This window comes from Sebastes umbrosus, chromosome 3 (genome assembly GCF_015220745.1).
Source record: "Sebastes umbrosus isolate fSebUmb1 chromosome 3, fSebUmb1.pri, whole genome shotgun sequence".
NCBI classification, from domain to species: domain Eukaryota; kingdom Metazoa; phylum Chordata; class Actinopteri; order Perciformes; family Sebastidae; genus Sebastes; species Sebastes umbrosus.
Window position 1 is genome coordinate 15109296 of NC_051271.1, and position 13253 is coordinate 15122548.

At 37.6% G+C, this 13253-nt stretch overlaps 1 protein-coding gene across 3 annotated transcripts in view; it reads left to right on the plus strand.

Moving 5' to 3' along the window:
- The window catches only part of usp53b (ubiquitin specific peptidase 53b), a 27799-nt gene extending 16764 nt beyond the window's left edge, over positions 1–11035 (plus strand). For all 3 annotated transcript variants that reach the window (XM_037765423.1, XM_037765422.1, XM_037765424.1), the window contains 5 exons: positions 33–759; positions 3051–3112; positions 5992–6070; positions 6179–6987; positions 9056–11035. In XM_037765423.1, coding sequence (XP_037621351.1) covers positions 33–759; positions 3051–3112; positions 5992–6070; positions 6179–6987; positions 9056–9132 — 1754 coding nt within the window. In that variant the 3' untranslated portion in view covers positions 9133–11035. The remainder of the gene's footprint in view (positions 1–32; positions 760–3050; positions 3113–5991; positions 6071–6178; positions 6988–9055) is intronic.
- The last annotated feature ends 2218 nt before the right edge of the window (positions 11036–13253 follow it).

Sequence of the window (13253 nt, forward strand, 5' to 3'; positions counted from 1 at the left end):
GTTGATCAACAATCCGTGTCTACTCTCTCTAGAGATGTCATATGCAAGATCTTCATCTCCTCCAGAGAATGGACCGAGGCCTCCTGTGGACCAAAAATTAAAAACATATCCACGCACCGAGAAGTCATCAAACCACTCAAGCAGAGGATCTCAGGAGCCACGTGGCCAGTCCTTCGGTACGCAGGGTGGTGGGCACAGCCGGAGGAACAACAGCTCCCCAAGTCGCTATGATCAGGATAGCTGCCAGGAGCAATGGGAAAAAGGTGGAGGTGAAGGAAGTCGCAATAAATCCAAGTCCACTTGGAGACCCATAAGGGAGGTGTTGAATGTGGACACTGTGCTGAACGAACTGGAGCAGCGCCGCCAGCAGCAACATGACAGCCCGCGGCACAGTAAGCCTTCATCCCAGGAAGGAGTGCACGCTGAACAGAGCCGAGACCGCGAGCGGGAATACGTACGAACCAGAGAAGACAGGAAGCAGAAGTGTTTAATGACGATTTATGAGGACGAGCAGCGGCACGAGACTGAGAGCCACAGCTCCGTAGAGTCAGAGAGCAGGGCCAACCAACAGAGGGGCAGCAGACTTAAGGGTGGCCCCAAGACACTTCTGCGTAGCGATACCTGGACCATCCAGAGGACGGAGTCTGGCTACGAGAGCAGCGATAGACTCAGCAGTGGCTCCACCAATCCTGACTCACCTGGCGTCGATGGCTTTGTTGTTAAAGACCAGAGATCAACACCAGAGGCACAGTTGCAAAGGTAAGAACATTGTTCAATGAACAGTTTTTATAAAAACAAATGGAGGTTTCACATTCAACAAGGTTAATAAATCACCAAGTTATTACAGCTGTAAATAAGTTAGTAAATGGTAAATGGACTTGCATTTATATAGCGCCTTTTCTAGTCTTTCGACCACTCAAAGCGCTTTTACACTACACGTCAGCTTTCACTTATTCACACACACATTCATACACTGATGGCAGAGGGTGCCATACAAGGTGTCAACCTGCACATCAGGATCTAATCTAAATACTCATTCACACACCGATGGCACAGCCAATTTGGGGTTAAGTATTTTGCTCAAGGATGGACGTCTTGGAGTAGCAGGGGATCTAACCGCCGACCATCCGATTGGTGGGCGACCCGCTCTACCTCTGAGCCACAGCCGAACCAATGTTTCTTATTCTCGCAGCGCCAGTTCTGCTTTCCAAAAGTGGCCCACTAGGCGGCTCATATTCCACGCCCGGCTCCAAGCCAGAGAGCTGGGCTTCTTGCCCATTTAAAGTTTTAGAATAGTTTGAGATCGTTTCGGCCCCGAGACCTCTAATCATTCGCTTTACCAGATAAAACTGCGAGACTCTGAGCGCCAGCTATCCTGAGGGAAACTTCGGAGGGAATCAGTTACTAGATTGTTCGATTAGTCTTTCGCCCCTATACCCAGGTCGGACGACCGATTTGCACGTCAGGACCGCTACGGGCCCCCACCAGAGTTTCCTCTGGCTTCGCCCTGCCCAGGCATAGTTCACCATCTTTCAGGTCCTATCGCAACCGCTCACGCTCCACCTCCCCGACGTGCGAGACCCCTACAGGTCTATAAAATGTCAGAAAATGGTGAAAAAAGTGTTTCCAAAAGCCCAAGATGACGTCCTCAAATGTCTTGTTTTGGTCACAACTCAAAGATATTCAGTTTACTGTCGTAGAGGAGTAAAGACACCAGAAAATATTCACATTTAAGAAGCTGGAATCAGAGAACTTTGACTTTTTCTCTTAAAAAATTACTCAAACGGATTTATCGATTATCAAAATAGTTGCCGATTAATTTAATAGTTGAAAATTAATCGATTAATCGTTGCAGCTCTGAAACCTAGCTACTGTTCATTAGTTAGTACAAAACTCCCTCCGTGTTTCCCTGCTGAGCCTCAGTGGAGGGATAGTAACAAAAAGGGGAGGTTTGTACTGAGAACACTGTAACTTTGGATGAAAACCACTTGATTTGACTAATTTGGGCAACTGAAACCTCATATTAGCTTCAGGTAAACTTTATTATACATATGCAATACATATTCGTTCAGAACGAAGACCCCCATGTCCCCTATCACTTACACAGAAAGTACATTAGGAAGGGATCTTTTAATGGCCAGTATGAACAGGAGGAATGATTAAAGGAAACACAACCTGTTTCAGTGTACATTTTGGGCACTTAACTATTGTTTTAAGACAGACTTGAAAAAACTTTGAACCTATACTTTAACAGCTTGTTTCCATGGAAATTACGTAGAAGCCCTTTATTCCGTGGAACAAAATCTTGTTGGTTTATATTGGAAACAGTCCACGTTTAATTGTGGGTCTTAAATACCGCCCCATAAATAACCTTTATCATTCAGTAATTAGTTATTGGCTCCACCACATGGAAATAATGAAAGCTTTTTATGTGATTAACATTGATCATAGACAGACCACCTGCTTTTCAACCATTTCTCGGTAAACTTCCTCCAGTACATTCTTCCACCAGTGTGTTATTCTGAGATTCATGACGGGTGATGACGCAGTACTGTGTACTGTGCATCATCACTCAGAAATACTTTGATTTCCTTGGAAGTGGGCTAAAAACTGAACAGCAAAAGGTCACACCGCTTGTTCCCATGACATTACCTTTCAAATGAGATGTGCTATATATAATACCAGCGCATCAGGAAGAAGCTGAAACTTTGAAGTAAACCTTACATTTATCTACACGGATTGTTAAATCCTTCCTCAGTGAACATCACACCTTGCACAACTAGAGCTCTTGTTTCTAGTTTAGTAGACAGTAAACATCTACAGGAAGAGAGTTTTATGGAACACTGCATTTAAATAATGCCTTCATTTCTTTTGTTGGTGTTTTTCCCATGGTCCTTTGCAATATTTGGTGCCAAAAAAGGCCATGAAAGTTTGTTTGTTTGTGTGTTTGTTACTGTGCCGACTGCTTTTTCAAAATACTAATTGACTAATCATGAAAACAGGATTGATTTAAAAACGTGTGTAGAATAATTTTAGTCTTTTCTTTTCAGTCAGCTGCACCAAAAAGGAGGCGATGCCAAATCAAGTGTAACGTCCTCACCTTCACATAATGGTAAGTTCCAAGGTTTTTCAGTCTTTACACTGTAATACGTTTAGTAGATATATGACACTGTTTGTATAGAAAAATGTTAAATTAATAATTAACCCTTGGAAACAAATTCAAATCAAGTAATCTTTAAGGAAAACATAATGGTCGTGTTTAAAAAAAAACAAACAGAGAGGTGATAAAAGAAAAAGCTCTAAAGAATGAGACACCAATTAAAGTAGCATGATGTGAATATCAAAACATGATTAAGAGCATAAAAGAACATGTCAGGGTCAGTTATATCTCACAGCTATGGAAGAGTATTAGGGACAGGCATAAGGGAAAAAATGAGAGGAGGAAGATAGTTTGATTTATTCTCAAAAGTTTGATGTTTATTCTCGAAATGGTACTTTGACTTACGTTCAACATTTCAACTTTATTCTCAACATGTTGACTTTATTCTAAACATTTCAACTTTATTTTCAACATTTTTACTTTATTTAAAACATTTCAATTTTAATCTCAACATGTCGACTTTATTCTCAATATTTCGGGTTTATTCTCAAAATAGTATTTTGACTTTATTCTCAACATTTCAATTTTATCCTCAACATAAAAAATAAAAAATAAAAAATCTTCCTCCTCTGATTTATCTGTTCTTATACATGCCACTAATACTGAAAGTTCAACTTTAATCTCAACATTTCAACTTTATTCTCAACATTTAATTTTTAATCTCAGCATGTTGACTTTATTTTCAATATTTCAACTTTATTCTCAGCATGTGGACTTTATTCTATATATTTTTACTTTATTCTCAGCATTTAAATTTTATCCTCAACATAAAAAATAAAAAATAAAAAATCTTCCTCCTCTGATTTATTTGTTCTTATACATGCCACTAATACTGAAAGTTCAACCTTATTCTCAACATTTCAATTTGATTTTCAACATTTCAACTTTAATCTCAACATGTTGACTTTATTCTCAACATTTCAACTTTATTCTCAACATGTCGACTTTATTTTCAATATTTCAAGTTTATTCTCAGCATGTGGACTTTATTCTATATATTTTCACTTTATTCTCAACATAAAAAAAGAAAAAAAGAAATCTTCCTCCTGATTTATTTTTTCTTATACATGCCACTAATACTGAAAGTTCAACCTTATTCTCAACATTTCAACTTTATTTTCAACATTTCAACTTTAATCTCAACATTTCATTTTTAATCTCAGCATGTCGACTTTATTCTCAATATTTCGGGTTTATTTTCAAAATGGTATTTTGACTTTACTCTCATCATTTCGATTTTATTCTCAATATTTTTACTTTATTCTCAACATTTCAATTTTATTCTCAACATTAAAAAAAAAGAAATCTTCCTCCTCTGATTTTTTTTTTTTTTATGCGTGCCACTAATACTGAAAGTTCAACCTTATTCTCAACATTTTGACTTTATTCTCGAAATGTAAAGTAAAGAAAAATCTTCCTCCTCTCATTATTTTCCTTATGCCTGTCCCTGATACTCTTCTGTACACATCTAATCTGCAATACTTCCAGAAAAAGATATACAGGGAACAATAAAAATGTAGTCTTAGTAGAAAAGAAGTATTTGTGCTCACCTTATAATTATGATTTAATGTCAAAGAGTAAGAAAGGTTATTACTTTCTTACTTTCTCTATATTTCTGTTAGTGTAACAGATGAAGTGTGAGCTGATAATGTGAGAGTAATTGAAGATGGCCCGGCTTCTTTCACCTCTTCACCCAGTCGGCCCCGCACAGGCATTAATCTGATGATAATCCCACAAAGCTCATTCAGATAGCACAGCTGGACGTGGCTGCTGGCATTGTCATAAATATCTTTCTGTTTCATGCTGTACTTTGAGTGTGCTGCTGCTGCACTTGATACTTTATCGAGGCATCCAGAGCCAGTGTTTCCAACAGACAGCTAAAGCTTTTATCCTTGCATGGGCCTCTGCAGGGCAACAGCAAAGAAAAAAAAATGACACATCTATTTTTAAAGGGAAGGAATTCAGCACCTCGCTGCCTCTCACTGCGCTGGTGCATGAAGTGAGTGCAGACTGGCTCATCCAGCTGTGAGAAAGTCTGATTTACACTCTACTGCTGCCACCTGGTGTCCTGAGAGGACATCAGTCTCTGCTTGGTCTCTACTTTCGATTCATTTTGCTTCATTGTAAGCATTATTAGGAAAGAAGATTAGTAGTAAGTCAAAAAAATCTCTGAATTCTGTGAAAAGTAAATCTGAATTATGTGATTAAAGTCTAAAATCGGTGATTTAGCAGCTCAGGATTCTGAATTCAATCTCTAAATTCTGAGAAAACAAGTCATTAATCTCACTCGTTGCATTCAAATTTATTTTTTCACAAGGCTCTTATCGTCTTCCTGTTTTATTTATGTCTTCTCATTTGTTTTATTCTTGAGATTTTTATCTTCTGACATAGTTTAGAAGATTTCTTTGTTCTAATTTTGTTGTGATAAATTCAACTGTAAAGAGTAGGGAAGGTCAGAATATAAAAATACATTACATTTTGCACTAATTACAGTATATAAGGCAAGGCAATTTCATTTATACAACACATTTCAGCAACAAGGCAATTCAAAGCACTTTACATAAAACATCAAAAGCATGTGACATGTGATACAATTATAATAAAAATCCAAGAGAATAGAAAATAGCAAAAAGGCAGGTATAAAATACAAGAATAACAGGTACAGTGCAGTGTAAGAAGTGATTTAATAAAAAACAGCAGCAAACAGAAAAGTCTTCAGTAAAACAGTTACTTGTCCAAAGCAGTACTGCTATACAGCTTTGTATTTTTTATATTTTCTTTTTTTCTTTTTCTGTCACTATGTTTTCACCTTTTGTTTTTATATTTTATAGGTAAACATCAACCCAAACCTCAGGGAAAGAACCATGACCAAGTTTCACATTCACATCTAAAGTGCAGTCCAAGTTCGAGGTAGTGCCCTCTATTATAAACTATATATAACTTGTTCTAATATGTGCGTATAAGGACTCATAAATTGGATTTCCATTAAATGATAATTCCCATCATTCTCTCTTGTAGACGGAAATCAAAGTACAGTTCTAGTACCTCCAGAAAGGCAGCATCCTCAGAGAGGGAGCCCGCCGGTTCAGATAACCGGCAGAGTGAGCAGCAGGATCTGACCAACTGTAGAGGGCACGCTGGAGAAAGTACAGCCCTGAGGCACATTACAAAAACCAGCAGCTCAGAATGGAACAGCTCCGACGATCTCGCTCTCTCTGAGCCCGAGGACAGAGAAAACACTGTCGCCTCTGAACCTCCTCACATAACCCTGCCATACCACCCTCCCAGCAATGTGACTGCAGAACCTCTCCAACTGAACAATCAGCGCCAGCTCGGCACGACAGGGTCGCCTCACCTCCGACCGACCCAGCGGGTCTCTCCTCACCCGGGAGAAACGAGCCACGCTGTGTTTCGCCCGAGGATGCTTCAAGAACCATTTCCATCGAATCCTCGTCTTTCGTCCACGTCCTACATCAGTCCTCACAGGAGGCCTGACATCTCGGGCCTCAGAACCTTCTCAGATGCAAGCTCCAAGTCGGGCTCTGACCCGGAGAGGAGCACCCCGTCGTCGTGTGAAAGCGAGGAAAGGCTGACTGGGTGCAGAGTGGAACAGGCAGCGCCAGCTCAAGAGGTTTCTCTGACAACGTACTTCACCGTGGATAACTGTATGACGGAAACATACCGTCTCAAGTACCACAACCAGAGACCTCTTGTCCTCTCAGCCACGGTGCCGCGGACAGTGGTTGTGACCGAGCGCAGAGATACCAGCCACACACTCCCCACTGACACATACTCACAAGATGTGCCAAAAGCCAGACCTGAAACAAGTAAGCCTCTCTAATATGCAAACCTGAATGTAGGGATCACAATTCTGACAACATACTGTATATTAGGGGTGTAAGAAAATATCAATACCCTCGTTATTTATCGCGATATTGGCTGCATCCGAAATCGCATACTGTGCTATGCACTTCATACCCAATATGTGCACTATCGTTCAACATACTTTTGTGTGAATAAACAGTGTCTATTCGGACGCACTGAGCAGTAATGTACGACGTCACTTCCTGAGAGCCTCCTTGCCGGTTAGAGACGTGTAACCATGGTAACCCATGCCAACCTCATGTGACCAAAACAATGATTTGTGAGAATCCAAGTCTGGGTTAATTTAAAAAGATATATTAAGCCTAGTTAAGTGAAATCTTATACGTGCAGTTAAATTGAGGTGTTATTGATGTTACAGAGCTGTCTGTCAACGTCTGTTATGAACGTTGTCGTCACTACAGCATTGCATTGTGGGATATTTATGCCGTCGGAGTGTCCAGCGTTGCATTCTGTAATATTTCACCAGAATTGGTTATTGGTTTCACACTAAGGTTTCGGATGCAACCATTATGTGTTCTGATACTGTATCCATTTTTAATTAATAGTTTACATGCAAAGATTCAAAGCAGATCCCCTCTGTTCTGATTGCACATGGCGGTGTGTTCTTTATACTATGACCCTGTTCAGACCTGGCATTAACATGCGTCCTGAGTGATCGGATCAAAAGTGGACAGCTTTAAGTACGTCTGTTTACACCTGGCATTAGAATGCATCTCCACATGCGTCTCCAGTGACCACTTGTGATCTCATTTCCCGCTTTATATGCAAATAAACACGTAGTAAACACACGGCTAATACAGCAGACGTTGTGACGTAATATTACATGAATGTCCGTAGTAATATCCTACATATTCGTGAATTCGTACATTTTATTAACATCTAAATATAAGGTTATAGTACCGGTGGTCCCCGGGGACTTCAGTGCTTTCGGCACCGCTGCCTTTGCCAGGGAACAGCGGGGTACAGAGCTTCAGAGAGCCTGGGATGAGAGAGAGTGAGCGGGCGGGTGTCAGCTCCGTGCAAAGCACCGGGACAAAAACACCGACACATCATCGACAGTATGAAAATAATGCACTTTGTGTGTCTAGTCTGATAGTCTGTAGATATGTGGCCTATAGATAAGATATATTTTAATAAAATACAGTTGTACCGACAGAATACAGTAGAGCACAGAAGCCGTTTCCATGCTGCGAGGCAGACAAGCAATCGCGTCTGCCTGTCTATTCACATGAGGAGTGCGGGAGACCCAGCGGGACCTCAGTTGAGTAGGCGGTCCTTAATGTGGCCCAGGACACATTCACCTACACACTGCTAAAAGAAATTGGCTATATGTGGCTCAGACCACCTCTGAATGTGGTCTGAGAGATTGGATCTCAATGCGTTTTGAGTGCGTTCACACCTGTACTTCGAGCTGTCCACTTGTGATCCGATCACTCATGTTAATACCAGGTCTGAACGGGGCCTATGATAGTTTTCGTAAAATTAGATTTAAAAAAAAAAACGCAATATATCACCTTGCTTACAGTATCACAATATATTGCAATATATTGAATTGTAAACCTTGTATCATGATACGTATCGTATCGCCAGATTCTTGCCAATACACAGCCCTATTGTACTGTATATACTGTGAGATTCTACATATATATTCAACCGTAGCAGCTGTAGCAGCTATTCCTTTAATATCTGGTTGTTTCAGGCCGTTGAGGACTATTGTATGGCAAAATCATGTTTTTGATGATTTCTGCATCAATGTAATGAAGTACCTTGATTTGATTCCTGTCTGGTTATTTTGAAAACAGTTTCTCAATTCATTTTCACTATATATATCAGAATCACAATATAAAATAACACGTTATGGTAGAAGGTTTTTATCTATATTGCCCACTCCTACCTGACAGTTTTTGGACAAAAATGACCGTTTTTTTCTTTGTTGTGGTGTACATGTGCACACAGGGTGAATCATCAAACATCATTTAAATAAGATTATTCTTTTTTTTTTCTTTACAGGCCATAATAGCAATAAACCCACTGCAAAATGGAACCCAGTGACAGCCAAAGGACTGGATGAACGTGGTTTTTTATGAGTGTTATTGGTAAGGTTTGTTTACACGGATGGACGGTGGTCAGTAGAGTACTAACTGGATGCCAAAGAGTTTACAGAATGGAAATATGTCCTGAAGAGCGACATCTCCAAATTGAGCAGAATTTATTTATGCAAGCTTGTCACATAAGTAAAAGCTGTTTCTAAATGCTGTTGCGTATCGTTTGACGGATTATGAACTATCACGTATACTGTACTGTCTTCCATTGTCCCGCAGTACTGCTGCAAGGTTTAGTTTGAACCAAAATCTGGACTGTTTTCAGTTTGCACAAATGGGTTCTTTAGTCTTTGTTCTTCTTTTTAGTCGCCTTATGTCAAGTTTAAAACGTTTATTTTTTTATTTTGTGCAGCTGCAGAAGTGCTGCAGAATTAAAGATATACCAATATATTTAAAGCCAGGAATGAGAGATTATGATGAGCCACAGTTGTACAGTAATTATACAAAGATGAGAGAAGGAAGTGTGGTGACAAATTGCAGCATGTTGGCGTAAAAAGATATGTTAAAGGTACTTTATGAGAATATGATGTCATTCTACACAACAGAATAAAAGCAGCAGGTTTAAGGTAGTTCAAAGGATCAATATCTGGGCAGCTTACCGACTTTATGCACATTGAGGGCTTCAGGTCACCAGGGGACAGATATTGCAACATATGTTGAGTTACTGATTTGTTTAAGCTGTTATCATTTATCAGTTATTTTACAACATGTATGTGTTCATGAATGACTGAGGGCTGCTCCGTACCAGTCAACTTCTTTGGTTGTTAAAAATCTGTCGACAAAGATTCTTCTGCCATCATTCGTTAATATGTATAGATCTTTCTCAAGAAAGTGATTTTGCATGACTGTGTTCAGTTTCTGGCAGTCTACAAATCTGATAATATGTTGTTCTGTAGTCGGGGCAGCCCTCATGTTATTGGTCACGTTATACTATGTCACCTTCTGTATTCTACCTTCGATTGTGCTGGTTCTTGTAATCCTTTTTTGTAATTCACAGTGATGTCAAATTGTATTTTTTCAGTCTTCCTTTTAAAGTAGACGGTTTTAAACAGGTCTGTATTTGCAGGTACTTTCATAATGATGCCAATATAATTAATATGCCTATCTGATATCGAACATACGACGCAACAAATATTCTCGTTCGTAAGACTAATGTTCTGAAACCTGCATGTGGCCTTTACAAAGTCTTACTAGCTGTGTGTGCAGCATAAGCATGAGCATGATAGTACTGGATTGTGAGTCCAACAAACATAAATAATTCTATTGGATTTTACTTAATTGTAATAAATTAATTAAATTTGTAACAACCAGTTTGATTTGGAAACTTTTTTTAACACTTGAATGTTGTTCCCTTCTCTTGCTCATGCAGTGACACATACTTTTTGTTGTGTAAATATAAACATATGATGCAAACAATACGCTGGAAAACAACTGACTGTCCAAGACATACTATGCATTCACTAAAAATGACTTTAAAAGCAGATTTTGGCATTTTTTAAAGCTTTGTATTCTGTGCATTCGACATTCCCGAGAACACATAAAAATCAGTGTTGAAATATTGATATGAATTTTATTTTGTGCTCACTAGATTGCCAAATCTAAAAAAAAAACATCCTGCCATTTATTTACATTTTCTTTAATTTTGCATTTTTGTCTATGAACAATAACTTTTGTCCAGGTATTTCTCAACTAGTCAAACCGCGCTGATTTAGTCACTAAATCTGCTGTGTTTCTGTGTGTTGTGTTTGTGCTGTCTGACACAAAAGGATTTTATCTGTGTGTGTGTGTGTGTGTGTGTAACCACGGTAACACTTAATAATAACCCCATTAATAAATGGGAAATTGATAGTTAATTAAAATGTAGTTAAGAGTTATTTTACTTTTAATAAACCATGGAATTATAATTAATAATGTTTACTAAATATTATTAATCATATAATTTATGTTATTTTAACAGTTTATTGTTATACACATTATAACATTCTATATACTATATGAAGTATTTGTTAATGATTACCCAATTATTTGTAAACCTTTAAGAAATTGTTTGTAAAACATCTATAAACATATTTGTAACACTTTGTTAATGGTTAATAACTGGTTTGTAAACATTTATAAACATTATTTAGATGGCTATTTTAAAGTTGTAACTGATGATTATAATATATTGTTAAATGGTTAATAAATACTTTGTAAAGCATCTATAAACATTATTTAGATAGATAATTAATACTTTATCAATGCTTAATAATTGGCTTCTGGTCCATCTATCTATGTTATGTTTGTAGATGTTTTACAAATTTTACGAATTTCTTAAAAGTTAAAAATCATTTGGTAATTACAAATAAATACTTAATATGGTAGCCTATATAAAATTGTATAATGTGTGCAACAATAAACTGTTAATAGATAGTTTATTAATGTAATATGAGTGTCATTGTTATCGTCTCCTATCAGCTATGATACAATATAGAATTTATAAACTAATTATTTCATATTACACAAACTAATGATAAAATAACAGAAAATATTAATATTAATATTGATTAACGAAGTTTAATAAACTATCAATTTACCACTCATGAATGAGGTTTATTATAAAGTGTTACCGTAACAACACCAAATCTTGTAATTTGAGCATCTACTTGCATTTGTCATGGTTTATTTATTGACGCTGTTTAAATTCAAGAAAAAGGAAGCATTCAGTGTAACTGAGCTATTAAGAATCATTCAAAGAACATAATATCAGGATGCCTTTACGCAAGATTGTGTTGTAGTAATTATAAATCACTCATTTACTATTATTATAAGATATCTAATATATTCACTGGTTAAAGAAATCACTAAACTATTGGAATAGATGAAGCTCCGTTGGAGTATATTAACCAGACTGATCTTAAAGTTGTCTCACCTGCAAAGTGTTGTTGTTGTTGTTTTTTTGTTTATTATGTGACTAATGGTTATATCATTTATTTACAGTATTTTTCCTTGTTATTGACTTGTTTTCCTCATTTGTAAAAAAAAAAAAAAAAAAAATAGGAATTGTTTTCACACAAGTTGTATTTTACATTTTGGATTTTGTGTCTTCAGTTGTATCCAGAGTGCCTTGACATTTTTCAGTGGGACGTGTTGTTTGTGAGTGAAACCACAGTTGGGGAATGAAATCGATGAATGAAAGTGGATGGAAGATGTCATGCAAAACTTTTTAAATATGCAATGCTAATAGTGACATATCTGATGACACCCTTTGAGTGCACCATTGTAGTGTGTGTGTGTGTGTGTGTGGGGGGGGAACCCTTTCAAACTTGGAAGCTACAAGAGCTGCAGCTCACTCTGCATCCATTGACATGTTCAAATGTCAGCAACAGCAAAAGGGAAAATCTGTGCTTGTAAGTGGCAAGTACATCCCACCTTCTCAGTTTTGAAAGAGCCTTAATGTATAATAACTAGGGCTGTTAAGCGATTAAAATATTTAATTGCGATTAATCACACCTTTTTTTATCTGTTCAAAAGGTACCTTAAAGGGAGATTTGTCAAGTATTTAATACTATTATCAACATTAGAGTGAAAATCTGCTTGCTTTATGCAAATGTATGTATATATTTATTATTGGAAATCAATTAACAACACAAAACAATGACAGATATTGTCCAGAAACCCTCACAGGTACTGCATTTAGCATAAAAAATATGCTCAAATCATAACATGGCAAACTCAAGTCTGGTGTGTCAGTGTGCTGACTTGACTATGACTTGCCCAAAACTGTAAAGGGGAGACTCGTGGGTACCCATAGAACCCATTTTTATTCACATATCTTGAGGTCAGAGGTCAAGGGACCTCTTTGAAAATGGCCATAACAGTTTTTCCTCACCAATTTAAATAAAAATAAATTTAGCGTGAGTTTGGAGCGTTATTTAACCTCCCTCAAGGCAAGCTAGTAGGACATGGTTGGTACCAATGGATTCTTTAGGTTTTCTAGTTTCATATGATGCCAGTATCTTCACTCATAGCTTTAAAATTGAGCCCCCTACAACCTTCGAAAGATTTATTGCGTTAACGCATTAAAGAAATGAGTTGCGTTAATAAGAATTTGCGTTATTATTATG